The following is a 20,076-nucleotide window of genomic DNA, read 5'->3' on the forward strand; positions in this document are numbered from 1 at the left end:
GCATAACACGGCAAGCCTGGAAAGCCACGTGGAACATGAACCGTGTTTGATTTGTGGGACCGGACTCATGAACACCCTGGGGTGTGGTAGTGTGAGGCCGAGTCTCCCAGGGAGAGAATACACCTGCTTCGTTCATTCTGCTCTGATGTAGGTTCAGGGGCTGCTTGCATAGACAAACTAAGTACTCTTATTGACACAGAGCTCCCTTTCTAAAGAGGGAGGCTACAATAGAACCTTTTCTCATCAACAAGATATTTTCTGCTGTTGAGTGGCTGAAGTGACGTCGACTGGTTTCGTGATTTGGAAAGTTGGATCTCTGAATTAGGCTACATCAGAGTTTCGCCTGGAGCCGCTGAAGGAAATACAATGTCTTACAGGTCCAAACTCCCTGCATCCTGGAATGACCTCCCTCCTCCTCGAAAGGTGGAGATTGACCTCAGTTCTCCTGGTCTGGCAGTGGTTGAGCTGGAGCGGCTGCTGTTCACTGGGAAAGCCATCGTTAGCCATGCAGACGAAGTATGGCCAAGGCTTTACATTGGAGACCAGTAAGTAGTCTTAACTAATCAACTGCCCATATGCTTTCTGTTGAAAACCCAAGTGGCCATATGCATGATTCTTTTTGAAATTTCAATATTTTGCTAGTGACCAACATTTCAGATATTTTGTTTGGTTTGGTGATAGGGTGGGGGATTTGCCGTTAGAACAAACTCAACTCTGCCTGGTTCTGGATTGACCCCATGCATGTGAAAGAGGAGCTGAACACAACTCACTTTGTAATGAGAGGGCAGGTTACCCGAGACCTCTTCAATTGCATTCCACACTAGGAACCTGCGTAAACTGACCATGTCAATGTTTCCAGTGATATGGCTCTTGAAATTTCTATGAATTCTCAGAAATCCCCTTATATCCAATCTCGGTCTAAGATCGTGTGTCAGGTTTCTGTAGTTATTTTCAAACCATCAAATTGTACTCCCGCGCTCCATGCATGCAGTTATAATAATAATAATACATTTTAATTGTAGTGCACTTACATTTCACAATGAAATCACAGTGCTACAAGTTAAAAACAAAAGCAAGCCAAAGAAAAAAATATATATATTTCCGACATATATCTGACATATTTCATATATATATATATAAAAAAAAGGAATATGAATATATATTTCCAAGTTGTATATCAAAGCAATCAGATTCAGATAACTTTTAATCGCCATTATGTTTACAAAAAAATAAAAAAATAGGAACGTGATATGGCATTTCCAGTACAGTGCATAGACTTTTTTCACAGATAAAAATGAGTGCAAAACAGTGATAAAACAAGACAAGACAATAAAGCACAATGGCTAATGATATGTTGTGCAAAATAGTGTTTCAAATTCCAGCCATAGAGGGGGGGGGGGTGGAGCAGAGGGACACCTGACTAAGGGGAAGCTACTGAGGGGAAGAAACTGAGCATGTGATGGGTTTTTAATGTCTTGGGCAGCGGTAGCCACCTGCCATGGGGAAGCATGGTGAAAAGGTTGTGACCCGGGTGGGCGGGGTCTGCCATGATCTTCCTAGCCCTCCTCAAGGCCCTGGTGGAATATAGGAACTCGAGGGAGGGAAGGGCGCAGCCGATCGCCCTCTCCACCGAGCGTATCACCTGCTGCAGCTTGGCCTTGTCCCTGACGTGGCCGCAGGAAACCAGGTGATGATGGAGAGGGTGAGGATGGACTGGATGATGGAGGTGTAGAACTGAGCCATCATGGTCGACCTCGGCAGCCTGAACTTCCTCAGCTGACGCAGGAAGAACATCCTATTCCATGCCTTCTTATTGAGAGCATTGATGTTCAGCTTCCATTTCAGGTCCCGGGAGATTGTCATGCTGAGGAAGCGGCAGGACTTGACAGAGGCCACCGGGGTGCCTCCCAGAATGATCGGGGGGGGGGGGGGGGGGGGGGGGGGGGGGGGCTCCCTTCCGCCTGAAATCCACCACCATCTCCACTGTTTTCTTGGCCTTTAGGTCCAGGTTGTTGCAGCTACACCAGCTCTGCAGCCTCTCGATCTCCCTCCTGTAGGCAGACTCATCCCCCCTGGTAACGTCCGCAAACTTCAGGAGCTTGACCCAGGGGTACAGAGAGACGCAGCTGTTGGTGTACAGGGAGAACAGTAGGGGGGACAGAACGCAGCCCTGCATTAAATCATTAAATCGAATACAATCAGTTAAATGCAAGGGTGTTTTGTATTCTGTTTATCACAGGGAAAGCGCAGAGAACCGATCCGATCTTTCCAACAATCACATCACTCACATCCTGAACGCAGCTCACCGGCGAGGAGAACCCGGCATGTACAGGGCCATGGACATCACCTACCTGGGCATAGAAGCACGCGACTCTGTTGAATTTGACATGAGCGCCAACTTCCGGTCTGCCGCGGACTTCATTCATAGAGCTCTCAGTGGAGGAGGTTGGTGTGGGAACTCTGTAACTCTGTATAGGCTACGTCAGTCTGATTAACTCGCAATCACTTCTTTGATTTGATGGATTTAGAATTGGTGGTTAAAGGTGCTGTAAGTGTTTAAAAATATATATTTAAACAATTATATGTGTTAAATAGCTCTACATTCTGACAGCCATCATTGATGTGGAGTGTTTGGTCAGTAATATGGGTCTCCCAGTCTCTCAGCTCTGCAGTTGTTTTTTTTGTCCCCATTTTAGCCAATCCAGAGAGAGAACCCTAGATATTTTTACTTATTTCAAGAAATATTGCCATGCCATATTTGCTTACTGCACTGCAGATTATTCTACTAGTTTAAAGCACATATTTTCTTAAAACTTTGTCAGTCATTTTTCTCCAGTGCAGAGTTCTCTCTCCTGATTGGATAAAGTGGGAACGGGATACCAGAAAATGTATTTTCTGTTTACTGCAGAGCAGGAGAGACTGGGATGGGATACCCATGTTACTGACCAGACATTCTGGTCAGTTATTTTGGTTCCCTATTTTTAAGCACTTCAGTTAACTGTTAATTATTATTATTATTATTATTATTATTATTATTATTATTATTATTATTATTATTATTATTATTATTATTATTATTATTATTATTTATTATTATTTATTATTATTTATTATTATTATTATTTATTATTATTATTATTATTATTATTATTATTATTATTATTATTATTATTATTATTATTATTATTATTATTATTATTATTATTATTATTATTATTATTATTATTATTATTTATTATTTATTATTTATTATTTATTATTTATTATTTATTATTTATTATTTATTATTATTATTATTAGTAGTAGAAAATACAAATATGTGTTACAACATTTCACATTATTATTAACATTGTTATTCGCTCTACAAAGGATTCCAGATAGTTAAAATATATTCTATTAGGTCTATTTTAATACAATTTAATTGCTTTTGAGGAGTGATTTTGAAATAACTAGATCATTACAAGAAAAGGAAAGTGCAGATAGTACACCTGAAATAACAAGACAGTTATTTTCTATATTTCTAAATGATCAATGTCCAGTTAAATCCTGCAGAGCCTGCTTTAGAGACTGGTGTGAATGAATGAAAACTTTATTTAACAGATTGCAGAATGGGTACAATACAGTACGGCTCAATACACACAATTGTTAACACTTTAATCGCCGTTGACGCTGAAACACGTCTTTCCCCGCCATGCTCATTCTGCCGAAGACGCTGGACAGCGTCTTTGATATCAATATTTCAAAAATCTGTGATCGAAATCATATTTCTCCCCCGGAGACATGAGATGTACTGGTGAGCCCCTCTCAACTCTACAACGGTTCAAGAGCGCCATCTGGTGGCGGATCGGCGGATCGCCCAGGGCATAAACAGGAAGTGGAAGCTGGTGCTCATTTCAATTCGGTCCGATCACTCACTAATAGTCCCAGGACTCGAGCTGATCACAACAGATAGTGATCCGTTACCAATAACTCGATAAACAACATGATTTGGACGTATATACTATTATACAACCTGGAAATGGATCGGATATTTCGACATCCCATAATAGAAAAAATTCTGTTCCACGCTCATCTCCCAACGGCGAGAGGAAGCTACGGTGAGTTTCAGCGTTATTTTTTAATGTCTTCTATACTAACTGCTCTAATTATCATATCACCCACACTAGATGAATGATATAACGTTGCCCACGGAATTATAAACGACCCCCCCCCCCCATCCGGTCATCATCAGATCATACGTAGTAACTTCTAGAAGTACGTCCATTTGAAATTTTTTATCTCGCACAGATTCCTACCAAACTGTATTTGATCATCAATATAATGCATTTAGGGCTATAAATTAAGTTCTGGAGAAAGCTGCAGAAAACGATTAAAACATACTTATACTTTAGACCGTATTTTAGTATGAATATGTGAATGAAAAAGTATAACGTTGCTACACCCTGAACAATAGATATAGGACGTTATAGTGACATTTATGACATACACAACATACATGACATCATGACATTTATGGCATAGGGACATACATGACATACAGGTATATAGTACTGTTACATTTGTGACATATATGATATGCAAATATACAGTACTGTTACCCATAGATCCTGACAGAGAGTATATACATATGATGGGGAGGAGACTGTACATTAGGAGGGGGTGGGTGGGTGGGAGAGAAATATACATACGGTGGGGAGAGAATATATACATACGGTGGGGAGGAGACTGTACATTAGTAGGGGGTGGGTGGGCGGGAGAGAAATATACATATGGGGGGGGGGGGGGGGGGCTGTCTATTAGGAGGGTGTGGGGGGGTTTGGACATTTACGGTGGCCAGTTTCGAATTGCAGCCTTCCGTAGGTGCTCTTGTAGAGCGGTTTTGAATGTGGGTAGGGATTTACATTCCTTTACAGCGAGAGATGTGGACGTTATAAACTCCATGTGGTGCTCAAAAATAGATACTGTTGGCAGTGACACCAATACAGATCTAGTGATAATGATGCGTAGTCTTACATGGTTTTCATTTCTGTGTCCGCTCTCTGTCTCTCAGGCAAAGTACTGGTGCACTGCCACGTCGGAGTAAGTCGTTCGTCCACACTAGTCCTGGCCTACCTGATGCTGAAACAGAACCTCACCCTTGTGGAGGCTATTTGTGCCGTGAAAGACATCCGGGGCATCATCCCGAACCGAGGTTTCATCCGACAACTCATCAAGCTGGATGGCTGCCTCTTTGGCAGCCATTGATGAACTTCCTGAACAGGGGCTCATGTTCATAAAGCTTTTCTGAACTGGAACACAGATGCTGCATGGCCTGCCTGGTGGTCAGAGAAACCCTGTGTACTTCCTGTCAGCTACTGTGTTGGAAAACACTACGACAGGAAATACACTGGGGCCAAAATAGAATGTTTATGAAAAGGTGAAAGGTCACAGGATCAATCCCTGTTGGTGCCGACGTGTCCACTCCTATCAAAGTTTACCGGTAGCCACTTTGAGTCAAGTCAAATGTTCCTTTATTATTCCCCTTGGGGAAATTCAGGAGCAAGACACTGAACCCCTGCCTGGTCATGGGTTGCCATACACCTACCAAACAGTTCTATAATGTGTACATGTTAAAGGAGAATAATTCAGCAACTCTTGGAGGCCGATGGATGTTCTAAAAAATAATGTTCATTATTAATACAATTAAAACCAGTGCGTTTCAGCACATGCCTTCATCAGGGTTACATACAAAGTAATATATAACCTTAGTTCAGTTTCACACGACCTGTTTTACTTCAAAATGCTAATACTTTGTGTTTGGATGTCATATTGAATAGGAAGAAAACATAAAAAATAATGTTAATTTGACCACAGGTTAAAAAGGTGACATGACATGTGTGAGGGAAATGTTATCTATGTCCATCTGTGTTAAATCTCTGTACAGCTTGACTAGTTAATATGATCAACTAGTATACAGCTTTAAGACACTAGGCGACAGTCTTAACACAGTGTCTCTTTAACAACGACCAAGGTTAGGAGATGACATTTGGCCTATCTCTTCAGTTCTAGTGTGAAGAAGACATAACATAAGGTCATCTTTGTTATTCATTCTCTCACTAGGACATATTTTGTTTACCTTTTCTGTCATATTTGGTATCTCATGTACGTCATTTCGATTATGTATTTAATCTAAGTTCTGACCAGAACTCTTTCTCACTTTCTGGTTTAGCATGTCTGCTCACTTTTTGGTCAGACGTTTAGCATGTCTGATCACTTTCTGGTCAGACGTTTAGCATGTCTGATCACTTTCTGGTCAGACGTTTAGCATTTCTGATCACTTTTGGGTCAGACGTTTAGCATGTCTGATCACTTTCTGGTCAGACGTTTAGCATGTCTGATCACTTTCTGGTCAGACAGTTTAGTATGTCTGATTGTAAACTGAGCTCTGGAAACAGATTAATAAACTATGTTCTATATATTTTTATATACAAATTTACTCAATCTGAATTACTACAGCTTACTCTTTGGCTCATTTGAATATTCCACAACACAAACAAATTAATTAAAACACTGTTTAGGTCACACTGTGCCTAAACAGCCTACTACTTTATGAACATGGCCCCAGAGGAAAAAGGATATATTACTGACACACCAAGCTAGCAGGCAAACTATATGGAACAATGTTCTAATATTTGAGACAGTGATGGATTTGATTAGTTTCTCAGTGATGATCATAGTTAAGGGGAAAGAAAGAATGTCTTAAACTACAGATATGGGAGGCTTTTATGTTTTTTTGGGGGGGGGTATTTGTTTTTAATTTGTATTTACTAAAACTAACATGTTTTATAAAAGAAAATGGTGCAGATGTTTGGGTTGATGCTTAATGGATCCAAATGGCTTTGGTGCTTTTCTTTTTCATCTGAAAGGTAGTGAAAAGGTCATTAGTGTGTAAAAAGAATACACACACAACTAGCTAGCTAACGTTAGCTAGAGTAGCCGCTAATTTTAGCCATACTACAAATGGTGCTAAGCTAACTAGCTACAGCACAGCCAAATGTCCCAGTACGTTAGTTCACTATTGTTTATTAATTGTGTGTATATGTATGTAACTACCGCTGAAGGTATTTGTGATGTGTTTAACTTTAATGGTATTTTGAGTGTCATAGTGCAACCGAGTGTGTAAAGCTAACATTAGCGGTACTAGGTTTTGTAGTGATTCATAATACCCAGTAATGAAAACTAATTGAATGCAGTGATATATTGTGTTCTAACCTCGTTTATGTAAATCCTGTGAATATGAATATAATCCTTTGTGAAAGATCATTAATGTTGATGAAGAATCAGACCTGTGGTCCTGTATTTATATCTCCCCTTTTTCCAGGGGTACATTTTGGAGCCGCCAATATATTTTTTTATTATTATAAATTCAGTAATCAATAATTATTTTTGGGGAAAAGCAATACTTTTATTTGAATGATTACTCTACATATAAATGTTATCTATAGATTAGATTAGATTAAAATGTATTGTCATTATACAGCACAAGTACGGTGCAACGAGTGCAAATGTACCAGTAAAGTACAATAGTAATATACAATGTACAGATGATTAAACTGGGTATAAAATATATAGATTAGTACTACTGAGTGTAGTGCTAATCAGATGTATGTACAGAGTTGTAATATACAGTGATACAGTTATGAAGACAGTATGGTCGTAGTCATACTGGCCAGCAGCGTAACTACAGTAGAAAGAGTAGGTAAGGGATATGTACAGGATTATATGCAGGACTATATTCAGACAGATATGGATATGTATATATATGCAGTAAATATAAATATATAATGTAAATATGCGTATATACAGCACTGTTGTACATGCTATCATGATAGAGAGTATATGGGTATACTATTGTGAGGTGGGTAGTTACGATTATCGGGGGTGTAAAAAGTACCCAGAAATTATACTTAAGTGAAAGTATGGGTACCGTCTCTAAATCGGACTCAAGTAAAAGTCAAAGTATCTGGCTAAAAACACACTTGAGTAAAAGTAAAAAAGTCCTACTTTTAAATGTACTTAAGTACTAAAAAGTAAAAGTACATATTTTTTTTAATGGATAGACCAGGGGTCTCAAACTCATTCCATCGTGGGCCAAGTTTTCATTTTAACTATACATTGCACCAGGTGAGTTAGTTGAAGAGGTGAGCCAATTAGTGAAATCATCAGCTGGTGTTTAGGCAAGGCTGGAATGAAACCAAGCAGACATTCTGCCCACAATGGAATGTGTTCTGCGATAGACAATGCTGAAATGAAAGAACAGAGGAGACTTTTTTTTGCATTACAATTATTTAATGCACTTCTCCATTGAAGGTAAACTAACATGGACGGCATTCACATCACAGCATGAATACTATCACAATATTAAAAACAATGGTGTATCCTGAATAATATCACAATATTAACCACGGCATACTGGATTATCCTGAATAATATCACAATATTAAAGGCAGAATACTGGAGTACCCTGAATAATATCACAATATTAAAGACAGAATACTGGACTACCCTGAATAATATCACAATATTAAAGACAGATACCCTGAATAATATCACAATATTAACCACAGCATAATGCAGATCTGACTGTCTATTCTTCTGATAGCAGGTGCTAGATCGATTTTAAATAAGACATTTCTTCTAAATGATCTTTTTACTTTCCATAAACTGGATTTTATGTTTTTAACTGAGACCTGGCTCCACGCTGGTGACTGTACACCGTTCTCCGAACTGCTCCCTCCTGACTGTACATTTTTTAATTCCCCCCGGTCCTCCGGTAGAGGTGGAGGTTTAGCCTCCGTGTTCAAATCTTGCTTCCAGTGTCGCCTGTCCCAGCCTGTAGCAAGCTACTCTAGCTTTGAGCTGCAAACATTTGAACTGCACCTGTCATCCCCCGTGTTCTGTGCTGTTGTCTATCGTCCACCCAAATACAACAAGGAGTTCATCACAGACTTTGCCGATTTTCTCGCTGGGATCATGGTGAAATATGACCACGTTTTAATTTGCGGTGATTTTAATGTTCATGTCTGCTGTCCGCTGCTACCCCTATCCCGGGACTTTCTGAATCTCATTGATTCATTTAATCTGATACAATCAGTCACTGGCCCAACACATGAAAAAGGTCACACGTTAGATCTTGTGTTATCGTTTGGTATATCTGTCTCTATAACAGACATCTGTGCTGCAGGTCTTTCTGACCACTCACCTGTTGTGTTTACCTTAATAGCCCCGTGCCTACATAAGAACGACCATGCCCCTGCACGCTACTCGCGTACGTTGGGCCCCCTGACTGCTGTGCTTTTTTCTGATGCTTTTAACGGTTCCCCACTTCACGCCTTGGGCGCAAACTGTGTTTTTAATATAGATGATTTAATTTCAATGTTTGACTCGACCTGCAAAAATATTTTAGACTCTGTTGCACCTCTCAGGTCCAAACGCAGCAAAACACTCCAAACACCATGGCTAAATGACTCCACGCGTGCTCTCAGACGCACATGTAGGCGTGCGGAGAGAAAGTGGAACAAGGATAAGCTCCACGTCTCCCTCAAAATCCTACGTGACTGCCTATCTGCATATCAAAATGCTGTCAAAACTGCTAAATGCAAATACATCTCCAATTTGATCTCTACAAATTGCCACAAGCCCCAGATTATTTTTAAAATTCTTAACTCCCTCATTAACCCCCGTGATGTCTCCCCAGTTGTGCCATCATCTGCTCTCTGTGAACGTTTTTTAAAGTTTTTTATTGATAAAATCTCTGCTCTCAGACCAGTTCTCATTACATCCTTCCCAGCCCCCCCCCCTTCTCCCCTACACTCCCTGCCTGCTGTTTTTGAGCAGTTCCAGCCCGTCTCTCCCTCCTCTCTCTCTGATATAATTAAACACTTACGGCCCACAAACTGCCCCTCAGATAGCCTTCCCTCTCGCCTTCTAAAAGAAGTGCTCGATTCAGTCTTGCCCACTATTCTGTTGATGGTAAATTCCTCTCTCAGCTCTGGCTGTGTCCCAACTGCCTTTAAGCACGCTGTGGTTCAACCCCTGATAAAAAAGAAAAACCTTGATCCCTCTATTTTATCTAATTTCAGGCCTATTTCCCAATTACCCTTCCTGTCAAAAGTCCTGGAGCGAGCAGTTTACCTCCAGTTAAAACTGTTTTTAGATGTTCATCAAATCCATGAAAAGTTTCAGTCTGGCTTTAAACCGCGCCATAGCACTGAAACAGCCCTCCTGAGAGTCCAAAACGATCTAATTTTAGCTGCAGATTCTGGAAATCCCGCCATTCTCGTGCTTTTAGACCTTACAGCCGCCTTCGACACTATAGACCACACTGTCCTACTGTCGCGCCTGGAAAAACATGTTGGCATCACAGGCGTCGCCCTAAGCTGGTTCAAGTCCTACCTGACTGACCGGAGCTTCTCAGTCCAGCTTGGAGAATTCTTCTCCTCAGCGGCCCCACTTACCTGTGGGGTGCCCCAGGGGTCGATACTGGGCCCCATCCTCTTTTTATTATATATGTTGCCCTTAGGCTCAATCATTGCAAAGCACAACATGTCCTTCCATTGTTTTGCCGATGATGTGCAGATATATCTACCCTTACAAGCAAAAGGCAAGGTCACATTACAACCACTGCTAGATTGCCTGGCTGATATTAAATTATGGATGAGTTCAAACTTTCTCAACTTAAATGAGCGCAAAACAGAGATAATTTTATTTAGTAATGATTCACCTGACCCTACAGCCATTGCTCTAGGCCCCCTGGGCTCAAATATCCGCTCCTCTGTCAGAAACCTTGGAGTAATCTTCGACAGAAATTTTAAATTTGATAAGCAGGTTAGTTCGGTGGTCCAAACTAGCTTTTTCCACCTCAGACTCCTAGCCAAGACCAAACCATACCTCTCCCAGAAGGATCTGGAGAGGGTGATCCATGCCTTTATCTCGACCCGGCTGGATTACTGCAATGCGTTGTATATCGGCATTGACCAGTTGCTGCTTCGTCGCCTGCAACTGGTACAAAATGCGGCTGCCCGCCTGCTTTCCGGTACCAGGAAACGTGACCACATTACACCAGTTCTGGCTTCTCTCCACTGGCTCCCCGTCCGTTTCCGTATTGATTTTAAACTTTTACTGACTGTTTTTAAAGCACTACACGGGCTGGCTCCACCGTACCTAGCTGAGCTCCTACATCACCCCACCCCATCCAGAGCCTTAAGGTCTGCTGACCAGCTGCTGCTGGAGGTGCCTAGGACCAGGCTAAAAACCAGGGGAGATAGAGCCTTTGCTGCTGCTGCCCCCAGACTCTGGAACAGCCTCCCCCTCCACATAAGATCTGCCCAGAGCCTGGAGGTTTTTAAATCCTTGCTCAAAACACATCTCTTCTCCCTGGCCTTTGACCAGAGCTAGCCCAGCATCTATACATGACGTCAGCTGTCACTCTGCATTTTTATCAAATTTTCTTGTCTCTTTTATTGCACTTTGCACTTTGCACTTTGCACTGTACTGTACTGTACTCTACCTCTTTTCTATTGTATTTTATTGCATTGTATGTGTTTTTTATCATGTTGTGAAGCACTTTGGTTTGGCTGTTAGTCATTTGTAAACGTGCTATACAAATAAAACTGACTTGACTTGACTTGACTTAATCAAAGATCCCTGCTTTCTATTGTTGCACAAGGACCAATCAGCATCGGTATGGGCGGGTTCATTTTCCATTGATGGGGATTTGATTGGCTGTTTACCTGCGGTCGCAGGATTAATAATGTTAACATTAGTTCGGCCAGATAAACAATTAAAACAGTACTTAAGTATTGTAACGAAGTACAATTACTCAAGTACTTTACACCCCTGACGATTATTATGATTACTATGATTACAGTGTAGGGCAGCACCTTTAAAATGACTCTAAGATGGAAAGCAAGTCAATACAGTGCAGAAATCCAATAGCAATGACCATTTATCACCAACAGATGTCGCCAAAATGAACAAACATGAGCATTTTGTAGTTATAGTTGATGGATAACATAGTTAAGATTATAAGAGCTATAACCTATATCCCATTCCCACCAACACTGCAGAAGTACCCTTGAGGAAGGCAACTTCTAGTGTACCTGCTATATATTCAGGATTATTTCTGATTTGAAGTTATTTTCTCTTCTTCCTGACTGCTACTGAGTTGAGTAACCTCTGGAACAGACTGGCTGTCTTTTTGACTTTTGCATCTCCGCTTTGCAATTTCAGCGTTTTTCAGAGCTCAGTGACGACAGTAATCATTACATAGAACAAATATAGAGGCTAGAGCAAATAAAGAGTCAAATAAACATGTCAAAGTTCAGTCACTGATCAAGCACAAAAGTAGAACATCTCCCTCTCGCTGCAGTGCGTGGTCTGGTGTCTTTGGAAGAGGAGCCATAAGCTGTAACGTGCAACGGTGAGTAATGTACTTGTACTTGTAATGGCTGTCTATAGTTTTACTTTGACAACATTCAATAAAACATGTATGCTTACAGAGTTGGAATTAGGCTCTGGCTACAGGGTTAATTACCATAAAACCTAAATTAATAGCCCAGGCTTTTATTTGCTTCAATCACTGAACTCACCCGCCTTTATTTGGGACATGCATCTATATGGGACAGGCCTCTAATTCCTTTTGCACAATAATCTTGCTCAGCAAAGATGGGAAATATCAAATTGTTTATTTAAACCAATATATCAGCTCCATTTACCTGGAATGGACTTAAAAAATATCTTAAACTTTTATTACTTTGCACAGTTTTAAAACACTAATTACTGACCTTTTAATGACCGATATGGGAGTGTGCAAATGCTTCTCAGGTTAAGCTCTCCCGGGCTGCTGTTTGCTCTTTTTATCTTTTTGTCCTTTGTCTATGTTCATTTACTGTCCTGTATTTGTTGTTGTTTTATATCAGGTGTTGCTCGAAAAAATAGCTCTTTGAGCTCAAGCTTCTTATCTGGTGAAATAAAGGTTAAATAAAAAATATGAATATTATTTGTATGACATGTACCAGCATTAACACTTCACTGCACCAGATCCCCAGTGATGCTTAAGAAAAGATGGCTGATAAGACTAAACTCCTGCTCTTTATATTAATAACTAAGGAAAGTCCATGTGACTGCTTGGAAAGACAGCTGACAGAAGGGGAATAGACCCCACCACAGTTTTGCTGCACCCAAAGAAAAGATACGACAAATACAGGAAAAATACCCCTAGAGAGCGAGAGCAGGGGCAGAAGATTACTCACAGGCAGATTACACGGTTACAGACCATGGAACGGACAAAACTATGAGTTGGTTGAGAACTAGAACCATAGAGAACAGCACTATGAGTCAGATGAATGCATCAATGGAGGGCATTGGTGGAGCAGTAGAGGGAAAGAAGCTCCAGATCTGTCCTTGTGGCAGAAAGTAACATCAGTAAAAGGCCCCAGAATACATCAGGGAAGGAAGCAGTGCTTGGTAGAGGGAGTTCGGGTTGGCCACATTGATCAGTACTTCTTGAGAAGTTAGTCAAGTCAGTCGGTTGAAGTCCAGCGACAGATAGAAAAACACAGTTTGCAGGATATCAGTAACCCTATCACGAGGAGGAGGGGATGTAGAGATAGTACTGAGGCCAGCCTGCTGGTCAGAGAGCAGAGCAGTGGGCAAAAAGCTAGAGTTCAATGGTCTAGGGAAAATTAAAGGGTATTTTATTATAAATAGGGGGATTGGGTGAAGCCTGGCTCTTGATGGTCTGGCTTTTGAGGGTGGTCTTCCTAGGTTTTGGGTCACCCCCCTCCTCTCTTCCCTCTTCTCAGTCCTCAGAATAAACTGAGTAGCATAGATGTGTGGTAAGGGGGTGGGGTTTCTTAATTGATTGTTTATCCTTATCATTAGGGCACAAGTATCTTGTGTTTTATTATAAATGTATGCAGTGATTCTACCAGCTTGAATACTAAGATTGATGGTGATCTGCTAAATTATGAAAATGTAATTAAATAAAGATGTTGGTGACATAGTGGTGGCTCAGAAGGTGAAGCCAAATAAGATGTGCATTAACCCTTTCACTACCACACTACCAAAGGGTTAACCCTTTCACTGTGACAATACAGAGGGTAAACCCTTTCACTGCCACACAACAAAGGGTTAACCCTTTCACTACCACACTACAGACGGTTAACCTTTCACTATCACACTACAGACGGTTAACCCTTTCACTACCACACTACAGAAGGTTAACCATTTCACTACCACACTACAGACGGTTAACCTTTTATAGTGTGTGGTAGTGAAAGGGTTAAAAGCAACCAGATAAACGCTTACGGTAGACTGGCCTTTTAATTTAGACCTGTCTATAGAAATGAGTAAAAACACCCACCTTTATTTGGGACGCATCTATTTGGGACTCTGCTTTTATTTGAAGTTTTAAGGTATTTCATCATTTATTATTTATAAAATTATTTCTAAAGTACGCTGGCTGTACAGCATGCTCTCTCCCTCTCCCTGGCATTATAACAGCTGCTGCTGAGTACACTAGAGCATAGGTTGTCCACTACTGCTGTGCTGAGGCTGCAGCCGTCTAGGAACTGTCACACACCTGCTAGCCCTTGTAAGCGAAAAATACCTGTTTTAGAGAGTTTGTAATAACACTTGATATATTTATTATAATACCAAGTTTGCCTAGTCTGCAACTATTAGCATTTGATAAAGATCTTAAGATGACTTAACTGTCTATACATTTTTAAGATCAATTGTATTCATTTAAATTCCTGCTGGATGACTACATGACTTAAATCTGTAGAGGACGAGTAGCCTATTAAACCTTTTTACTGAAAATTAGAAACTTTGATGTTGACTCCAGAAGGATATGGGCATTCTTAAATGACGGTAGATTGTACGAGTTTCTTACAGTATACACATTTTTGTGTATGAGCTATGAAAGGTATGAATGAGCGTCCCAGCTTGCTTGCACATACTGTAACCTCATCTAGCTTGCTTGCACATAGCCTCATCCAGCTTGCTTGCACATAGGCTCGTCCGGCTTGCTTGCACATAGACTCGTCCAGCTTGCTTGCACATAGGCTCGTCCGGCTTGCTTGCACATAGGCTCGTCCGGCTTGCTTGCACATAGGCTCGTCCGGCTTGCTTGCACATAGGCTCGTCCGGCTTGCTTGCACATAGGCTCGTCCGGCTTGCTTGCACATAGGCTCGTCGGGCTTGCTTGCACAATGTTGTGACCAGGTCTTCCTGAATTACCTTACAGTAAGTTTCATTAAAAGATCACATTTGGGAATATTGTGTAATCTAGTGAGTAACGATACACCTTTGAAATGTTTTCTCAGTTCACCATGATGCGTGCAGCCTTGAGTGTATGGATCCTGTCAGCAGTGGTTATCCTGGGGCGAGGCGATCACCATGAAGGTCATCATTCACATGACAATGATCACATTACTGAACCTGACGCCAGCCATTCACTGGTGTCTTCGGCCAACAAGGATTTCGCCTACCGTCTGTACAAGCAGTTAGCAGCTCACTCCCAGGGTAAGAATGTCTTCCTCTCCCCTGCAAGTGTGACCCTTGCCCTGGCTGCTCTGTCTGTGGGGGCCCGTGGAGAGACCCACTGGGAGCTCTTCAAGGGTCTGGGATTCAACAGCACTCTACTGACGCAGACGCAGGTGGACCAGGCCTTTCAGGTGCTCCTCGCCAGGCACAACAGGACATCAGCGGCAGACATGAGCGAAGGGACTGCAGTGTTTGTGCACAATGACTTTAGCCCACGGCCAGAGTTCCTTGAGGCTATGAAGCAGTCCTACTCGGCTGACGGGTTCACTGTTGACTTCACCAAGACCACAGAGAGCGTTGATACCATCAATAAGTATGTCTCAGATAAGACCAACGGCAAGATAGACAAGCTAGTCGAATCCCTGGATGCCTCCACTCTCATGTTCCTCGTCAGCTACATTTATTACAAAGGTAAGAGACGTTGTATCAGAATGAATACTGTCAGAACTTGACTACAGGCTCATGACCGTTGTCCCTCAATTCAATAATACTATCTCAGTCACCATGCATTTGTTTATATAGATTTATAGATTTCACATGTTTTCTCCTTTGTATCTTCCAAATAGGGAAATGGGAGATTCCGTTTGACCCTGCACGGACGTCAGCGTCTGTGTTCAACGTGGATGAACAGACCCAGGTTCTTCTACACCCCATCGCTATCTTAGAATAACTTTGGATTACAATGCATACACCAATTTATTTATACCCTATGTAACTGTTGTCGAGTGTTAGTATTTTTTTATCAAGGGTTGAGTCAGTTGAACCAGAGAATAAAATCACGTCTCCGGTGCTGTTTCTTTTTAGCAGGGCTAACCATTGTTCTCATTTGGATCACGGATTGGGTGATTTAATTTTCATCAATCTTCCAGGTTCCAATTCAGATGATGAATATGAAGGCGAGGTTCGGGGTCTACCATGACCGCGAGGTCGCGACCTCAGTCCTCCAGCTGCCTTTCAACAACTCCAACTCCATGCTGCTGCTGCTACCAGACAGCAACAGAAACATGTCCGGCCTGGAGGAGGTCATATGCCAGAACCATGTCACCAAGTGGCTAAAGTGGATGAAGCCACGGTACGGATAAACCCAAGCGCTACTTGATTGATGCCTGAATGAAGGGTATTATTCCACTGAAGAGTACTTTTTGTAGTTCTGCAAAAGTAGATTTCCTTTCTCTTATTTTACAAGTTGTAAGTTCCCAAAGTGAGGACAATGCAGTCCTATGACATCATCAAACTGCACTGCATGAGATGGTTGAAAGGAAATTATATGAACAATCATGTTAACATACTTCTAATAAACATTATTCAATAAAACATGTTGATGATGTATAATGTAGGTACAGGAACATGATTGGTAATACAATTTTCTTTCAACCATCTTAGTCAGTGAACTTTGATAATGTCATAGTATTGAGCAAAACAAGAGAGAAAGAATCTTGCTACATTTTCCAGAAAATGTCTAATTTTGTAGAATTACTATCTTAACACTTTGACTGCCGGGAGCCGTCTTTAGACGTCTTTGCTGGCCATGCTAAAGTTGCCGGGGGACGCTGTACGTCGTCCTTATATCAATATTTCAAAAATCTGCGATCGGATTCATAATGTCCCTCCGCTGGCCTGAGATCCACCAGCAGGACCCACTGAGCTCTCTGGCGGTTCAAGAGCGCCATCTGGTGGCCGATCGGCGCAGGCGCTTAACAGGAAGCGCAGTAGAGGTTTTGCTAGACGTCCGTATTGCTTCCGGCCACTCGGTACATGTCCCGTGACTCTAGCTCGTCACACTACATAGCGATCGATTGCCAATAACTCGATAAACAACATGATTTGGACGTATATACCATTATACAAGCTGGAGATGGACCGGGTAATAATATATCCCATAATGATAAAATTTCTACTCGACGATGATCGCCCAACGGCGCGCGGAGACTGGGGTGAGTTTCAGCGTGTAACGTTACCGTCTTCGATAATAACTGATATTATCAACATTTGACCCACATTAGATGATTGGTATAACGCTGCCCACGGAATTATAAACGCCCCCTCGCCCATCCGGTCAACATCAGATGATGTGTAGTAACTTCTAGAAGTACGTCTAGTTGGAATTTTTTATATCGCGCTGATTGCCATCAAACTGTATTTCATCATCAATATAATGCATTTGGGGCTATATATCACGTTCTGGAGAAAGCTGCAGAAAGAGATGAAAACATACTTATACATTAGACCATACTTTACTATGAATATGTGAATGAAAAAGTTTAACGTTGCTACACAATGAACAATACATATAGGACTTTGAATGGGCCCTAATAATGGCAATGTAGCAATAGAATTTAAAAAGTTATAGCCCTGCAAAGAAGGGGACTTTCTCCATAGACAAATAGCGCTGGCAATCTATGGTATATCATTAATTTAACCTTAGGCAACCAAAGTGTTAAAATAAATGTTGGTGGAATACCCCTTTAATGTACTGAGGGATGTACTGGGATACTCCAATTAGGCAACTTAATGTCATTGTTTCTGTTGTTTTCAGATCACTTTGCCACCAAAATTGTACAGACTAATATGTAGCCTAATACAGAATAAGAATATTCTGGACACTTTACACAGACAGTGTAAAGGTTTGTAGTAGACCTAACACTCCTTGATTGATGCCTTGCTTCATATGCTTGAAAGAAAATGGCCATTTTTGGTTATGAGTTAGTCTACACAACATACTAGTATGTTGTGGTTAAGTCACAGACCAACCAACGTCAGCTCAACAGTCAGTCCCTGTCTGTAAGTCTGTTTTTTTGTCCACCTTTATTTTCCTTTTTAGGACATACAAGGTGTCTGTTCCCAAGTTCTCCATCAAGGCAAAGAGCACCCTGAAGGACGTGTTGAGTAAGATGGGAATGTCAGGCATGTTTGGAGATGGAGCAGATCTCGGTGGCATTTCAGAGGAGAAGAGACTGACTGTCTCTCAGGTAATGGGGGAAAAGCTCTCAGTGGATGCAAATGCCAGCAGACTGTGAATGCGTGAAATTATACAAAAATGTATTTAGATAATAACAATAAGAAGAAGATAACAATAATAATAATGGAATTGGTAAAATCACTCACTCACTCGTCTGTCTGTCTGTCTGTCTGTCTGTCTGTCTGTCTGTCTGTCTGTCTGTCTGTCTGTCTGTCTGTCTGTCTGTCTGTCTGTCTGTCTGTCTGTCTGTCTGTCTGTCTGTCTGTCTGTCTGTCTGTCTGTCTGTCTGTCTGTCTGTCTGTCTGTCTGTCTGTCTGTCTGTCTGTCTGTCTGTAGATTCTGCACGAAGCCAGTCTGGATGTGGATGAGGCTGGAGCGACGGCTGCAGCTGCTACAGGTGTTATCCTCATGCCCTTGTCTTTTCAGCAAGTCCCTGTCCTCAGGTTTGACCGCCCCTTCATGGTCCTCGTCATCGAACACGATACAGAGTCCGTCCTCTTCATGGGAAAGATCATCAATCCAACCATTTGATTGTGTGAATACTGTATGTACAGTACAGCTGTTATGTCACATATACATCTCAAAATGTCATCAGTGGTTCATTGGATTATGATAAAGTAAACTAAACATTTATGTGTGTGTGTGTGTGAGTGGTCTGTTCATATCTACTAAGAGATCTTACAATTGAAACGCATATAGGGATATGGAACCCTCCATTACACACTCCTACTGGTTCAACCAGAGGGTTGAACGACATAGGCTACAGGCATAGAGAGTGCTCTGTGTAGGAGTGTGCCTCCAGATACCAAGCTATTCTGATTAGAAGTAGCCTCTTATAACCAAGGTTGCCAAGTTTACATTCAAAATGTAATATTGGAGATTTCTGATATTTCAATCTGTATTTGACCGATTACTGATATTTGTAATACTTACCGTCAGGCACGTGCAAAAAAAAATTGCGCAAGTGTCAGTGTAGCTAAGGGGCTACACAACCCTGACTGTATTAAAGATTGTTTAGATTAAACCACTACTAAAGAATATTAATAGCCAGACAGTACAGTTAGACAAAATGGCGGACACTCAATTGACTGCGCGGGGACAGGGATACCAAGTTAACAGTATTTTAATAGTCATAGCAACATACATATTAGTTATCACGGTTCTCCTTTAATAATAGAATGTCAGTGCAACAAAGTCAACGGTAATGAATAGTTCCTAGACTACGGATACTCGACCGGAGCTCTGAAGGGAGTGAGATGAAACGAGGCGATACGGGGAAAGCAAATGGTGGCTGGAGACGATGGTTTCCCTCTGGAGCCCTGCTCCGGAGGAACTGTAGACCGGTCGGATAATCCTGTCGCCCGCCGCTGGAAGAAGGGGTCTCGTACGGAACCGGTCCTTGTAATCCTAGCGCCCGATGGCAGGGTTAATAGCTATTAATCCAAAAGCCCGTTGGCATAGATGGTAGCTAGCTAGCTTCGTTTGTACTTGAAGCTAACCCGTAGACGGTCTCCAATGAGTAGTTATAT

The 20,076-nt window shown here is 41.5% G+C and overlaps 2 protein-coding genes across 2 annotated transcripts; both read left to right on the forward strand.

The window, feature by feature from the left end:
* Positions 1-366: 366 nt before the first annotated feature.
* dusp26 (dual specificity phosphatase 26) lies at positions 367-5,698 on the forward strand (the record flags this gene model as incomplete). The annotated part of the gene is made up of 3 exons (XM_084323273.1): positions 367-545; positions 2,240-2,445; positions 5,051-5,698. The coding sequence occupies 3 exons, from the start codon at positions 367-369 to the stop codon at positions 5,242-5,244; spliced, it is 579 nt and encodes a 192-aa protein (XP_084179399.1). The 3' UTR covers positions 5,245-5,698.
* A 9,676-nt stretch (positions 5,699-15,374) lies between these two features.
* LOC311235727 (hibernation-specific plasma protein HP-55-like) lies at positions 15,375-19,078 on the forward strand (the record flags this gene model as incomplete). Its single annotated transcript, XM_084323193.1, has 5 exons — positions 15,375-15,999; positions 16,155-16,225; positions 16,458-16,660; positions 18,410-18,557; positions 18,884-19,078. 5 exons carry the CDS (start codon positions 15,375-15,377, stop codon positions 19,076-19,078), a joined length of 1,242 nt encoding a protein of 413 aa, XP_084179319.1.
* Between the last annotated feature and the right edge of the window lie 998 nt (positions 19,079-20,076).

This window comes from Notolepis coatsorum (genome assembly GCF_963971535.1).
Source record: "Notolepis coatsorum genome assembly, chromosome: 10".
In the NCBI taxonomy this organism is placed as follows: domain Eukaryota; kingdom Metazoa; phylum Chordata; class Actinopteri; order Aulopiformes; family Paralepididae; genus Notolepis; species Notolepis coatsorum.